The 13,073-nt window shown below is 41.8% G+C and overlaps 1 protein-coding gene across 1 annotated transcript in view; it reads right to left on the bottom strand.

The window, feature by feature from the left end:
- Positions 1 to 1,125: 1,125 nt before the first annotated feature.
- LOC104278003 (filamin-A-interacting protein 1-like) overlaps positions 1,126 to 13,073 on the bottom strand; it is a gene marked incomplete at its 3' end in the record, with an annotated part of 68,507 nt that continues 56,559 nt past the window's right edge. The window contains exons 3-4 of the mRNA XM_009874835.1: positions 3,142 to 3,315; positions 1,126 to 1,304 (exon numbers count right to left, since the gene is read on the bottom strand). Coding sequence (XP_009873137.1) covers positions 1,126 to 1,304; positions 3,142 to 3,315 — 353 coding nt within the window. The remainder of the gene's footprint in view (positions 1,305 to 3,141; positions 3,316 to 13,073) is intronic.

Genomic DNA, 13,073 nt, shown 5'->3' with positions numbered 1-13,073 from the left:
CAGATATGAAATTGCTCCCTACTTGGAAATACAACATATTTTTTATTTTCTGCTAAGAGTCAAATTGCTAAGATGCAGAAGCATTTCTGTCCTTTAAAGTTTGCTAGTGAACTCATGAAAATAAAGACAGAAGAACAACAGCTATTAGACCAGGAAATATGGTCACTGCAGTTCATGTGCCACCTACTCAAAGCTGGCGCTGAACTGAGCTCAGGAAATACACAAAACAGTTTAGCTCCTGGCCTTTTGCAAATGTCTGCCACCAGACTGTGGTTTCCTCAAAAGTATTTCTTCTTTGAACTTGCCTTAAGTATTTTTCTCAGAGCTTTTTTATATAAAAAAAGAAAAAGTTGTGGATTGATTTCAAGCAGTCTGGTATGAGCATAAAAATTTCATATTGAAAAACTCAGGCTGTTACCGAGTACTCATTCTTCACCTACAGGTGCTTTTTCTTAGAGACTCAGAGAAAAAATTACTCCCACAAGGAGGACAAGCACTTGAAGAAAAAAACCTGTAATGTATAAGCTTGTGAGATAAACACAGCAGATAGTCTATCACAGGCTGGGTATGTTTTATAAAACATGAAAATACTTTCTTCCAGGAGAATACCGATCTTGCCTGAGGTGCACGTCTTCAAAAATATGAAAAATTATGCAAATAGTTTGTGACTTTGCAATTCTAAATGCAAAGGGCATGGCAAAGTCTCTACTGCTTGTATGCCAGTATCCTAATGTGTGTTGTGGTTTTCCTTACCCTGTCCTCCTGCTGTGACAAACAGTGCCCCATCCTTCACAAAATGTTGCTCTTAGCTAAGCAAGCTAGCCCCAACTTAGCCAACATAAATAACAACTGATCAAAAGCTACCGGGAGGTGAACCTAAAATGGGCATGAGTAATTCAAAACAAATTCCTTTCTTAATTCAAGAGCACAGTACGGGAACATTCAATGCTGTTCCTCCAGCTCTAGACTTCTCCAGTAACATACTTACTAAAAACATGAGCAGACCAACGTTTACAAGCAGTTTACACATGAGTTTAGTGTCATTTAAACACAGAAAATACAAGACAATGCCACTGCTGAACCACTGGGACACAGGGTACTCTTTGCACTGTCTCAGGTACTCACCTCTCCCGCTCCTGTTCCAAGAGGTTGGTAAAGTCATCGCTCTTGTTCATGTAATCTGTATGTTTATGTTTCTCATTTTCTAGCTCATAAACTGTGCGGCGATGGCACTTTTCTGCCAACAGGAGCTGTTCCAACATGCGTCGATATGTCTCCTTCTGCTTTTCTTCAAGTCTGTCCAGCTGGGTTGTAGGAAAGGAAGAAAGACTATTTTAAAGGTCTCCTTGCTTACTTCATCTGATTTATTAACCAACGATGTTGTATTTGGTAAATGCAAGTCCCATAATTCTATGTCTTGGGCTTTACATAAAGCAGTGACTAGAAATAAGAGTAACTGTCCAGTAAAAGTAATGATTTCTTTGGAGAGCATGTTTGCAATAAACATTTGCACAGTTCTCAGATACACAAAAGACAGAACTTCACTTAGTTTTAGGGTAAGACATAATATTGTTGCAGTGCAGAATTTCCTCTGTGGTGAGGCGTTGTGCACGCTTTCCTTATTTCACACGGGAAAAGCTGTAACAAATGCCAGGGCAGGATACATGCCCTCAGACCCTGAAAGCTTGAGTTCACACACCTATATGGGGACTGGACACCTGCATGTAAAGTGTAAGGTATAAGCTCCAGGCTGAAATCTGAGTTATGCATCTTCAGCTCACCTGGAGGACTGCTGAGACAAAAAGTCTAAATTATTTAGATTCAGCGTAGATATAGTTTTAATTTATTAATTAAGCACTTCTTTGCTTGCCTACCCTCAGCACGGTGTCTGGCAGAGCCTGCTCTGCTCACCCCCAGTCCTTTCCTGGGTACCCCCAGCACCTTCCTTGGCCTCGGCTGCACGGGGCAGTCGCTGTTTAACAGGGTGCCTCAGCAGTCTGAGGTAAATAAGAGAGCAGGAAAACCACAGTGATTTGCTCTCCAGAAGTTGGCCATGGCAGGCAGAATAAAGCAATCATTGCATTTTATAAAGGAGCCAGGTGGGTTCACCCTTTGAGAGTAGATCTTTTGCACTTAGGAAATTTTGTCACCACCTTATTTTAGCTCCAGCACAATCCCTGGGGATTTACACATGACAGAAGTCTTATACTGAGATCTTGGTCAAATTATCAGCTTCTTAAGACAAAAGCCCTGCTAAGATCTTTTAATCTTGTTCAACAGTATTTCATGCATGTTCCCACATGCTAATGTTTGCTTTCCTTATTTACTATCACCACAAATTCCAGAAGATACTTCAATGAGAATACACATTATAAAGATATCCCATAGTAGACACAATTCCTGGTGAAAAAATTATATGTTCTAAGAGGAGGAACTACAAAGATTTGGACAGACACTACAGTATATTATATTGTACGGTGTTGCATGCTCTTTCTCCATGCCCTGGACTGTTAGAAAACTATAAACATGAGCAGTGGCTGGTTATTTTGGCATTCACCTTGACCTTAAGACATTCCCAGGTCTGTTCTACATAGCTTTATTGCTTAGATTTAAAGCAAGGGATCAAGTCGTACAGGTTTCCTTTAGGGTCTGAATTGCCTTTGCAGTCCTAGAGGTTAAGTGATATAAAATGATTACAGATTTATGATCCCATAAATATGGTCAAAGTCAATCTCTGAAGGTCTTCTCCTAACTACCAACATGATCTAGTGATCTAGTATGCCAAGAAAACCAAAGAGTGCTTACAGCAGCGCTGCGAGCAGTAGAGGTTGGAACCTGTAATTGAAAGGATTTTAAAAAACAGAAATATAACACCCAAAGATTTTTTTCTCACTTAACAGCACCAGCTGTAAGGAGCATACTAGCTCTTCATTGACTGTGTTCAAACCCAGCAACTTTGCTTACAATTTATTCTGCTGTCAAGTGAACAAAGATGTTAGTTTTTATTTCAATTTCTTGTCATTTGTACAAATGCCATGTTGTTCTCTTGTATGCGTTGCACACTTCCAAAATATGTGGAGTCTCACTTCTGCTTAGGATCTCCCTGCACAGACACAATGATTTAAATCAAGAAGATATTACCTCTGAAATCGGTTTCTCATAGACATCTTCCCCTATAGACTTTTCTTGGGCAAGGATGGCATCCCTGTGTAACACTCGGAGCACATTCTCTGGAGCTGCAGATCCATAATGAGCTTCTAAAACTTCAGGTTTGGTTTTCTCTGTCTTCAGCATGTGGATCACATCCTCCCTTGCCTGTAACATTGCAAATCACTACCATGAGCCAACCTATTAACCAACAGGAAAAACAGGGAAAATGGGGGCATTTCATATATATGAACTGCACAGACAAAAATAAAATAACTTGGAAGAATGAAGGGCTGCCAATGCAAATATAAAAACTATGGGAAATATCAGAGTAAACATGAACTGTGCAACCCAAATGTCATCCTTGTAGGCATTAATTATTCTATTCCTGCCTGCCATTACATTTGAATGCTATGAATTTTTATTTGAGTTGCAACCATAGCCGGAGAACATCATTACTCTTCATATACTTCATTTTATTCACTGCCCATGGTGTTCCCTAAACACTCTCTTCAAGTAACTTTTAATATAAAGTTTTCTAATTTTTGTTTGTTTAAAGAAAACCCTAAAAATGTGGCAGACCTCAGCAGACCCGAAGAGGCTGAGCAAGCCCTCCTGGCAGTGGAGGGGGGCTGCTGATGCTGGAGCTGGGAGACGTACCCGGGAGCAGTGGTTGCTCCTGGGGCCAAGGGGAGCGTGAGTCCCAGCTCCTGCTCCCCACCCTGGATGGGAGCCCCCAGTTTCAGGTAGCATGAGCAGGCTCTGGGCATGAAGAGACTGCTCTGCAAGACCAGCTGGCTGTGAAGAAGGGGTATTTTAGGGCTATGCTGCGGACAAATGCTTAACCCCAAGCTCTGTTTCTAATGATGCTTGCCAACATCTGTTAAGCCATCTGTAAAATAGGGGCAAGGAACGCACTTGTCCTTCAAGGCAGGTTTATAATGCTATGACCCAGGGCTGGGCTGTAAAAAGTACAAATTTTTGGTGGCCACGAGGGATCTCCTTGATCTCCCTGGGGATTATCTCTCCAACAAGCCCAAGGGGATGGAGGGCAGAAGAGTACAGGCACCAATTCTTCTCTCACCTGCCCTTCCGACACTCAACCTATGTGAGCTTGGGAAGCAAATTAAGGGCTAAGGAAAGGTTCAGATATTTTACGAATAATCCCTTACAAAATCAGCCCCTATGTAAGCAATCACTGTTTAGGATTTATGAACTGACCAATGTTTCATGGTTTTACACAGTGTTCATAATGGCACTCCATATTTATCCCTGTAATAAAACTAAAATCTTTACCTGGTACCACAGAGGCAACACACCTTTATAAAACCACCTGCTAAAATAGCAAGGAAATAATTTCAGGCAATAGCAAAGACCCTTTGATTGTTATTTTTTCTTTAAATACAGTAATCTGAAAATAAAACAAAAATTGAACTTGAGGCAAAGATCATGCCACTCAACTGAGAGCAAGCACAATTATAAAGAGCTCGTTGTAGGGTGTTACTCACTACAACATTATGTAACCTTAAGTAAAAGCTTTGTACATGCCTGCAAGATACAAAATGCAGACTGGAACAGTATTAATGTTGTTTCAGCACAAGTGTGGGAAAGATGGATGTCAAAACTACAAGTGAATTATGTTGGCTAATCCTCAAGAGTGCCAAAAGAGCCTGTGCACCTCACTACATCACATCCTAGGAATACACCACTCTCAGTACAGGAAAAATGTTATTTTAGGAAAGTTTTAGAATATGTAATTTTTTACATAGAATCACAGGATGGTTTGAGTTGGAAGGCACCTTAAAGATCATCTAGTTCTAACACCCCTGCCATGGGCAGGGACATCTCCCACCAGACCAGGTTGCTCAAAGCCCCATCCAGCCTGGCCTTGAACACTTCCATGCAGGAGTTATCCACAACTTAACCTTCATTACTCTGAGGCTCATGCTTCTATACTGCCAAAATTATCCCTTAAAAAATCCAGTAGCATAGCCTGGGACTTTGGGGGATTTATAAATATCTAGATTATATGATGTATTGCCTTAGGCCCTTTTAGTAAGAGGCAGTTTTGGGTCCAAATCTGCGTCCTTCCCCAGGGAACGAATTCGGTGCGCTGCTGTGTGCCCTGCAGCAGGAGCCCCATGCTACTGGCACGCTCAGGGAGAGCACTGCACAAAGTGAACACCAAAACTAGTGGGATGCGGGGGGCAGCCGCCTTCTTACCCTGTGCACCAAGGGCCACCATGGTGAAACCTCGATTCAACTTGGTCTGGAGCACAGAAAGCTTCAGGCCCCACATGTGCCGTTCCTCAGGGACAGGCACACCTCAGACCCTAAGCTATTCGGGAGGGGAGAAGGATGAGTTCTTTCTCTCCTGTTGAAGCTGTTGGGCCCTGGACAGCATAATTAAACATTGACAGGGCCAGGCAGGGCAAACAAAGACAACCTGAACTTGGCAATTCAACACTGTGACTTGGGAGAGCAAAGAACTGGACTCCGGTTCCTGCAATGGTTATTTAAAACAGTAATAGCTGACCAAGGGACTGAAAGTTGCTCTTCCCAGCAAGTGCCTCAGCCCCTGCTCAGTTTTGCACTGCTGTGCACACTTTCCCTCTGGCCTGACTACTCTTAAATCATTGACAATTAAAATGGAGTAACTTTAGCAGGAGGAAATGTCAGTCTCTGAAACAGCGTATAACTTGACAGCTAAGAAAGATCTCTGGAAGATGCAGGTCTGGGTCCTCTGAGAGCCAGAGGGACGAAGCAAGTGGAGCAAGTGATGCTGAATGAAGGAACTGGGAAAGAAGTTGCCCAAGCTTAGTTCAGAGCTTTGAAGGAAACCTCCATTCATTGCTTCGTCTTTGAAGAGAAGCAGTGACACACATAGCTCCAGGGAACAGGGCAGGGCTGTCAGCTCTGAAAACCCCTCATTCCAGCCCAAGGGAAGGGTATTCAGCCAAAGGACAGGCTGGGGGGCACCAGCCCCAGGACATAGGCAGCTGCTCCCATACCCCTTCTTGGACACCCTCCGGTGTCCAGGCACTTGGGACCTGGATTATGTTAGCGTGGCAAGGTGCCTTCTGCCTTTTCTGGACTTGGCCATTGCTCCTGTTGTTATCTTTTCAAGGGTATTTGCTAATTCACCAAGTACTCTGTTTCAACAGACTCATGATAACTGTTTGTGAAAAGCAAACTAACAAACACACTCAGGTTGCTAGGAAGCAGAGTATCAGAAAAGGGACCTTGTGCTAATAATAAACTGGAGATAATTTTGCTTTTATTTGGTCAGCAATAAGCTTCAGCATAGGAAGATTCTGAGGTGCAGCTACACTAGGTCAGCGAGGGGTCCGGGCAACATCCTAATATCAGCCTGGGGATTTGTAAACTCCAGTTAGTATCTCTCTGAAGATCCTCAGGATAATATAGGTGGAAGGAGTTGAAACAGCAGGCCTGTGCAACTCCTGATTTGATGTTTCCTCCAAATGACTAATTTTCCACTGAAACAACTAGAAGACAGCTTATGTAGAGATGTTTTCTTTCAATGTATAGTGAACAACTATCACTGTACTAAACCATAGGATATAGACATTTTCAGAAAATAAGTCAGAATAATCCCATAGAGGAATGCTTCAACACACGTACCTGGAAAGAGATATGAGAGGCTCAAAGTGGGAGCTCCTAGCTAAGAAGAGAGAACTATACTGGGAAGCTGTTTCTACTGATGGACATCTACTGTGGGTGCCTCCCTTGTTGCAAAGCACAATGGTGTTTAGCATAAATCGTAAGCTGGGAGACAAACACAAGGAAGAGATTTCAAATTGGAAGTAAAGTTGTATATAAATCCCAGAGGAAAGTTGTTAGCTGATTTGGTAGAAAGAACATGGTGTTTGGCACAGAAAGCCATCTCTCAAGTCCTTTTTTTTGTTTTGTTGGTACTCTGGTGAAAAAGAGTATTCAGGCATAAGACCGCATATTGCAACAGTTTGTAACACAATGGAACTTATTTGCGTAAGTCCAGAAGACTGCAATTAGTCAGAGAAGCTCTTTAAAGTCAGGATACGGAATTCAGAAAATACATAATTTTACTTTTATTGTTTTCTTCATTACTTAAATTGTCTTACGGAAAATTCCAAGCAAATTTTCTGTCTATACTGTTCAGATTGTGGATGCTTGAAAATAAACAGACTTTTCTGGTAATAAAGTGCTCCCGAGTACCTGATTCTCTAAGCAGGAGCAATTAAAATAGATTAATGAAAAGGCCACTTTTACTTCTTAGTAATACCCTCAAGGCAAGAAACACAGAAGGCCAGATATGTTGAGAGGTGTTTTTTCACACTCATTTTCTCCAAGAGAAAGCCTGCTTAGAAAATCTCTGTCCATCAAACTCAGAGAACAATAGAATGGCCTAGGTTGGAAGAGACCTCCAAAAGTTCATCTGGTCCAGCCTTTCATGGGAAAAGAAGCCTAGATGAGATCATGTGGCACCATGTGCATCTTGAAAACTTCCAGTGATGAGGACTCTACGTTGAGATGAAACCTCTCCTGGTGCAGCCAGCAACCCATTGCCTCTTGTCTTCTCTGTGTGGCTCCTTGTAAAGAGAAATACTCTGTCTTCCTTGTAGCTGCCCTTTAAGTACTGTAATACTGTGATGAGGTCCTCTCCAAGCCTTCTCTACTTCAGGGAGAAAAGTCCTGATTCCTTCAGTCTTTCCTCATAGGGCAAGTTCTCCAGCTCTTTGATCATCTTCATGGCCCTCCTTTGGACCTTCTTCAACTTGTCTGCATCTTTTCTGAGTTATGGGGACCAGAACTGGACACCATTCTCATTTAACTGTTTCAGCTGTCCCTGCTGATAGAGGAACTACAAAGTTGAACCCTATGTAAGTCTTGCTTACAGGGGGTGCCAAAATCTAAAGGCTGATGAACTCAGATCTTGTATATGTCCATGGAGAGCCTGAAGTACTATGGAACACTGCTGTTCAACACCACTTTGCTCGCTCTGCTTTCCCTCCTCCCTACTACCCACTGATTAGTGCACTTAAGATGTGGGGTCTGCATTTCTACCTGGGAAATAAGAGATGGTGCTCCCCTGCCCTCAGGAGTGCATTCGAGCCGCCCGGCTGGAAGGCTGATGTGAGGCCACTCATTGCAGGCCTATCCTGAAATGCTCGCTTTTGGGCAGAATAAAAGAGAGGGGCTTTCTTTTGCTTGCTGCCTTGAGCAGAGCAGGGGTCTGAGTTCCAAACCTCGCTTTACTACATGACTAGTAAAATATTTAAATTATATAGAAAGGATGTAAAGAGGTTCCTGCATAAAATTGAAACCATTTAGGAAACAATAGCATGACTCTGCTGCTTTTAAAAGGGGACTGGCAGCCTAGCAACCAAATTCTTGGTCAATGGAAAGACTGTTACACAAGCCTGGCGTTCTGGTGTGCTTCCTCCTCATGGCCTGCCCTGCCAATTTACTACAGCCCTCTCTCCCCATTCCCACAGTCTTTGGCCTCTCCCATGAGACTGCTAACAAAACTCAGCACCCACTAAACAGGGAATTTTTGCCACAGGCCATTTGTCACCTGGGAAATGGGACTGAGCTGATCAAACTTGTTTCATGTAAGGCATCTAGTAAATCGGAAAAAAAATTCAGTTGTATTCAAGATGAGCTGAATGGAGTTAAAGTAATTACTGCCAGCTGAGTATAAAATTCAACTCAAGATCCTTTGCTAGCACATCTCCTAAACTCTCCTGAATTTTGTCTGTAAGTAGTCTTCCTGAAAATTCACAGCATACCTCTCTCTGAATCTGTTACTAGTAACTATTTCCTTCATAGCTCCATGTTTGGAGCCATCTAAAAACCATCTAACTGCTTCAGAGATATATAAATATTTTGATAACATGATGACAATCTTCTCAATTAATGGAAAGAAGTTCTGAAAACTCAGGAGCAAGAGTAGTATTTACAAGGAATACACTTCTGTAATATTTGGAAGATCCAATATTTCCAGCTTTTGACTATTTATTTTCTAGTTATCATGACACTTTGTTATGCCTGCACAAATAAAAGCACTAAGTAATAGAGATTTAATGTTTATGAAGTCATATTTTTCTTGCCAGTGACTGATGGCAAGAAATAACTCTCAAACCACAGACAGGAACCTTTACTTCTTGTGTTCTTTGTACTTGCATTGCGCACAGTTCAGGTTATTTATAGTGCAGCAGCTGCTCTGTACCGCATCAGAAACTAGATAAGGTCACAGGTTCTCCATGTAATGTGGTGATCTTACCAGTGGCTGATTTCATTTCCTAAATTCCAGTAGACTTTCCAAACATTTCACCTACAGCTAACAAACATCACACTTCAGGCATCCCTTGAGTGTGAACCTGCCCATGGCAGGGAGTTTGGAACTAGACGATCTTAAAGATCCATTAAAGATTCTATGATCTTTCTGAGGAAGAACAGGAAGATATGCTCTGTGCTATCCAGGACAAGCTCATGTTGTGTCACCAACAGGGCAGAAATAGTCTTATTTTTGAAAGTTTACACTAGAGATCTCAGAAAGTGAATACTTCATGTTCACTTAGTTTAATGAAGAAAGCATCTTCAGGCAGGTGTACTCAAACATCTGTATCTGCAAAACTTTCTTAACACTAATACACTAATCCCAGTTTAAACTCAGTAACTTTCCTTCTTTTCTTAACTTAGGAGGAAATTCAAAGAATTAAAAGAAAAGTACATTTTCTTCATTTTATGTCATGATAGTATGAATATTAATAGACAAAGTAATAAAAAATACTCTTGCCTACTGGAATGACATTTTTGTTAAAGGCCTGATTCCTCAAACTATCTCAACATACTGCTACAAGGACTGGGTAGCAATTTGTCTTCCAGATGTGTTTAGTGTACAAAGCATGTACAAAGCATGCTTTGAAGCTGGGAAGTTCTACACTCTACTGCATATTGCATCATACAAAGCTCTGTTTTGCTAAAAATTCAAGAAGTATTTTTCTCTCCTTTACCAACTATCTGAAGTAGTCTCTCACTTAGTGATTCTAGCCATGCAAAATCCTGGCTAATGACTCATGTATAGTTTTGCTTGCAAGAAAGACTGTTTACAGCAAAGGCTTTTCTTGTCTTTCATTTCAGTTTAATTTCCTAATATTTGAAGCTGCATAGTTCACTTGCACAAATTTCTTTTAACATTTCTGGACTCGGGTCTCTGTACATGGTTTGCTTTGGAGGTAAAGAGATTACTTCAGTGATGAAAGGTGACCACTGCTGGTTTTGTGCAAGTTTAGTGAAATATACCTGGAAATGCAAGTGATCCCTCACGACTCTGGGGATACGAAACAGTGTTGTCCTGTCTTCTCCACAATGTGCAGAACTTTCTGGCCTTGTATGAAGTCTTTGGAGCTATACAGTGTATTTCATTTTGGTGTGCGTTATCTTACAGTGATAACACAGAAAGTCCTTCTAAAATCAATATTGGAGGAGAGGCACATGATAGACCAGCTCATCCACTGCACAAACCCTCTGAAGTGGCTCCAGAAGAATTACTTCAGAGATTAATTTGGCCTCTTATGTTTAAAAAGTCCATGCTAAAGATTGCAGAGCTGAGGAGAAGCAGCACTGAGCAATGTATTACTTCTTACAGCAAGCTTCGAAACAGATCAAATGAGCACTAGAGGACATCTGTCTGTTATTTCCTGCCCACACAGCTTTGTTCTGCTTTATTGCCAGAGAGCTCCATGGATGATGTCACTTTTTTTCTGAAGAAAACAGGCCACCAGAGCCTTTCACTGACATAATTAATTATCTGTAGTCTGGGCCACAGCCAGAAAATTCCCATAGCAAGGCCCTGAGAAATATTAACTCCACACTGCTTGATGTTTTCAGAATTATTAGGGTCTGGGATATCCTGTCTTGTCTTTTCACACTGAAAGGGTGCTTTGCTCAATATTATCAAACCATGGGGCAGTTACTGCACCATATAAAATTACAATGTCACAACACAGTCAGCACAGAGAGACTGATACAAGGGTCACTGTCAGTTATGCACACGAGCCTGCATGTTGGCATATGCTCTACATACTTCAGCAATGCACCACAATGGCTAAACCCGCTGGTTTGGGTTTTCCATATCCACTCATGTAGCCTCAGCCACATTAATCGTATAATAACATTTTGCACATGACCTGAAGCCTGGCAGCAAGCAGGGACCACAGATTAATTCAACTAGCCAGGACCGAGAGGAAGGAACATGTGTTGAAACACCTGTTTGGAGATCTGAGCAGGAAGAATCAATAACAACAGCACACAAATGACTGTATGTGCAGCTCGGGGCTTGTATGTGGCTGCACGATACAGCGTGCATCCTAACAAATGAGGTATTTACCAAAATTACCTCTGACCAGCACTAGTCAACACAATGCTTGCAAAGGCAGAGGAGAGCTCTCTGGGTGAATCCCAGACACAAACACCCAAATGACTAAGTCCCTGTTCTGGTTTATCCATGCTAAGGAAATGATCTGCTGCTTTCCATGTCCCACATGAATGGCCCATCACAAGCTACCAAGGCAGTATGGGAAGTCATTAAAATTGCAGCATATTTCTCATACGTTGAGGTTTTTATGTTGCTGGAGTCATGTAGTAAGTTGCTGTGCTCCTTTTGTAACCACAACTTATTTTGTGATCAGTTAGTATCTCTTTAAGAAATAAAAAAGATGACTAACAAAAAGGTAGTAGTAGAACAACCATTTCTTTTCCTCTTTCCTGTGTTATCATCCACCCCTTAATCTTAAATTAACCAGTCAGGACCAAGACCCAAGAGATCCATGTTCTGTTGATGGACCTTCTTCTCCTGCTTTACACATAAAATTAACCTTGTAATGCTCCAATTTCCACTCCATAAAGGAAATAATCCTTCCCAGAAATGCTGTGAGATTGAATTCATAAGTATATATAAGATCTAGGTACTAATTCTATAAATACTACAAAAAATATGGCACTCTGACACCAATATAGTTGTCCTATTAATTTCCCCTGTTAATTACATTCTTTTACTTCCTCCATGTTTATGTACCTTTATAGAATCATCCAACTTGTTGAAATCCATTGGAAACTAAAAAGTATCTTAATCAAACATGTAACTCAGGTGGTCTAAATTGCTCTTTGAAAGGGCTTCATCATCTGTGTAAGGAACTGAAGCATCTGACTTGAATTTCAGGGAGACATTTGAAGCTGCTGGCCTAAGTAGCCTCTCTCTAAATGGAACAAACCTGACCAGGTATTTTTTTCTCTGCAGTGATCTAGCTATCTTCTGGTAGGAATTAGCACGCATGGAGCGGGATGGAGTGAAAGACAAGCTGGCTCCAGCAGTGCTGTAGCCATCAGGAAGATGAAGCTCAGAGAAAATCCCTCTGCCTCCTCTGTGGAGACATGAGCATAACTCTGAGGGGGATACCAACAGACCTAAGTGTGTAAACATGTGTAATAAACTGTATACACAACTTTCTCTTGTCCAAGCAGTTTGTTGGCTTCAACAAGCTGTTTTTCAGTGTTCTGCGCTACATGGATGTGCTTTCAAGTTACTGATGACTGATGAATGGGCAAGAACAGTAGGACTGCGTTGCAGCAAGCACTCACCAGCGTAGCCAATTATTTGAACAGAGGAGTTGTCAGAAGAAACGAAGGAAGCGACATGAACTCATAGGGTGAATAAATTAGAGAGGGTGGGCAATGAAAGGCACAGAATGAGAGCTCCCAGCCATGCCCACGATGCCCTCACAGCCCCCTGCAGTCTTTGAAATCCCCCTGGTCCTCCCCAATATCTGCCCTTCCCCTTGCCCTCCCCAAGCCCTTTTCCCTCTCCATCCTCCCATTGCATTCTCATGAACAATTCTGAAGTTCTTCAAAATACTATTTTGCCT

The sequence above is a fragment of the Apaloderma vittatum genome, unplaced genomic scaffold (assembly GCF_000703405.1).
Source record: "Apaloderma vittatum isolate BGI_N311 unplaced genomic scaffold, ASM70340v1 scaffold17048, whole genome shotgun sequence".
NCBI classification, from domain to species: domain Eukaryota; kingdom Metazoa; phylum Chordata; class Aves; order Trogoniformes; family Trogonidae; genus Apaloderma; species Apaloderma vittatum.
The sequence above is the reverse complement of the archived record's forward strand: the minus strand, read 5'-3'. Positions and strand labels throughout refer to the sequence as shown.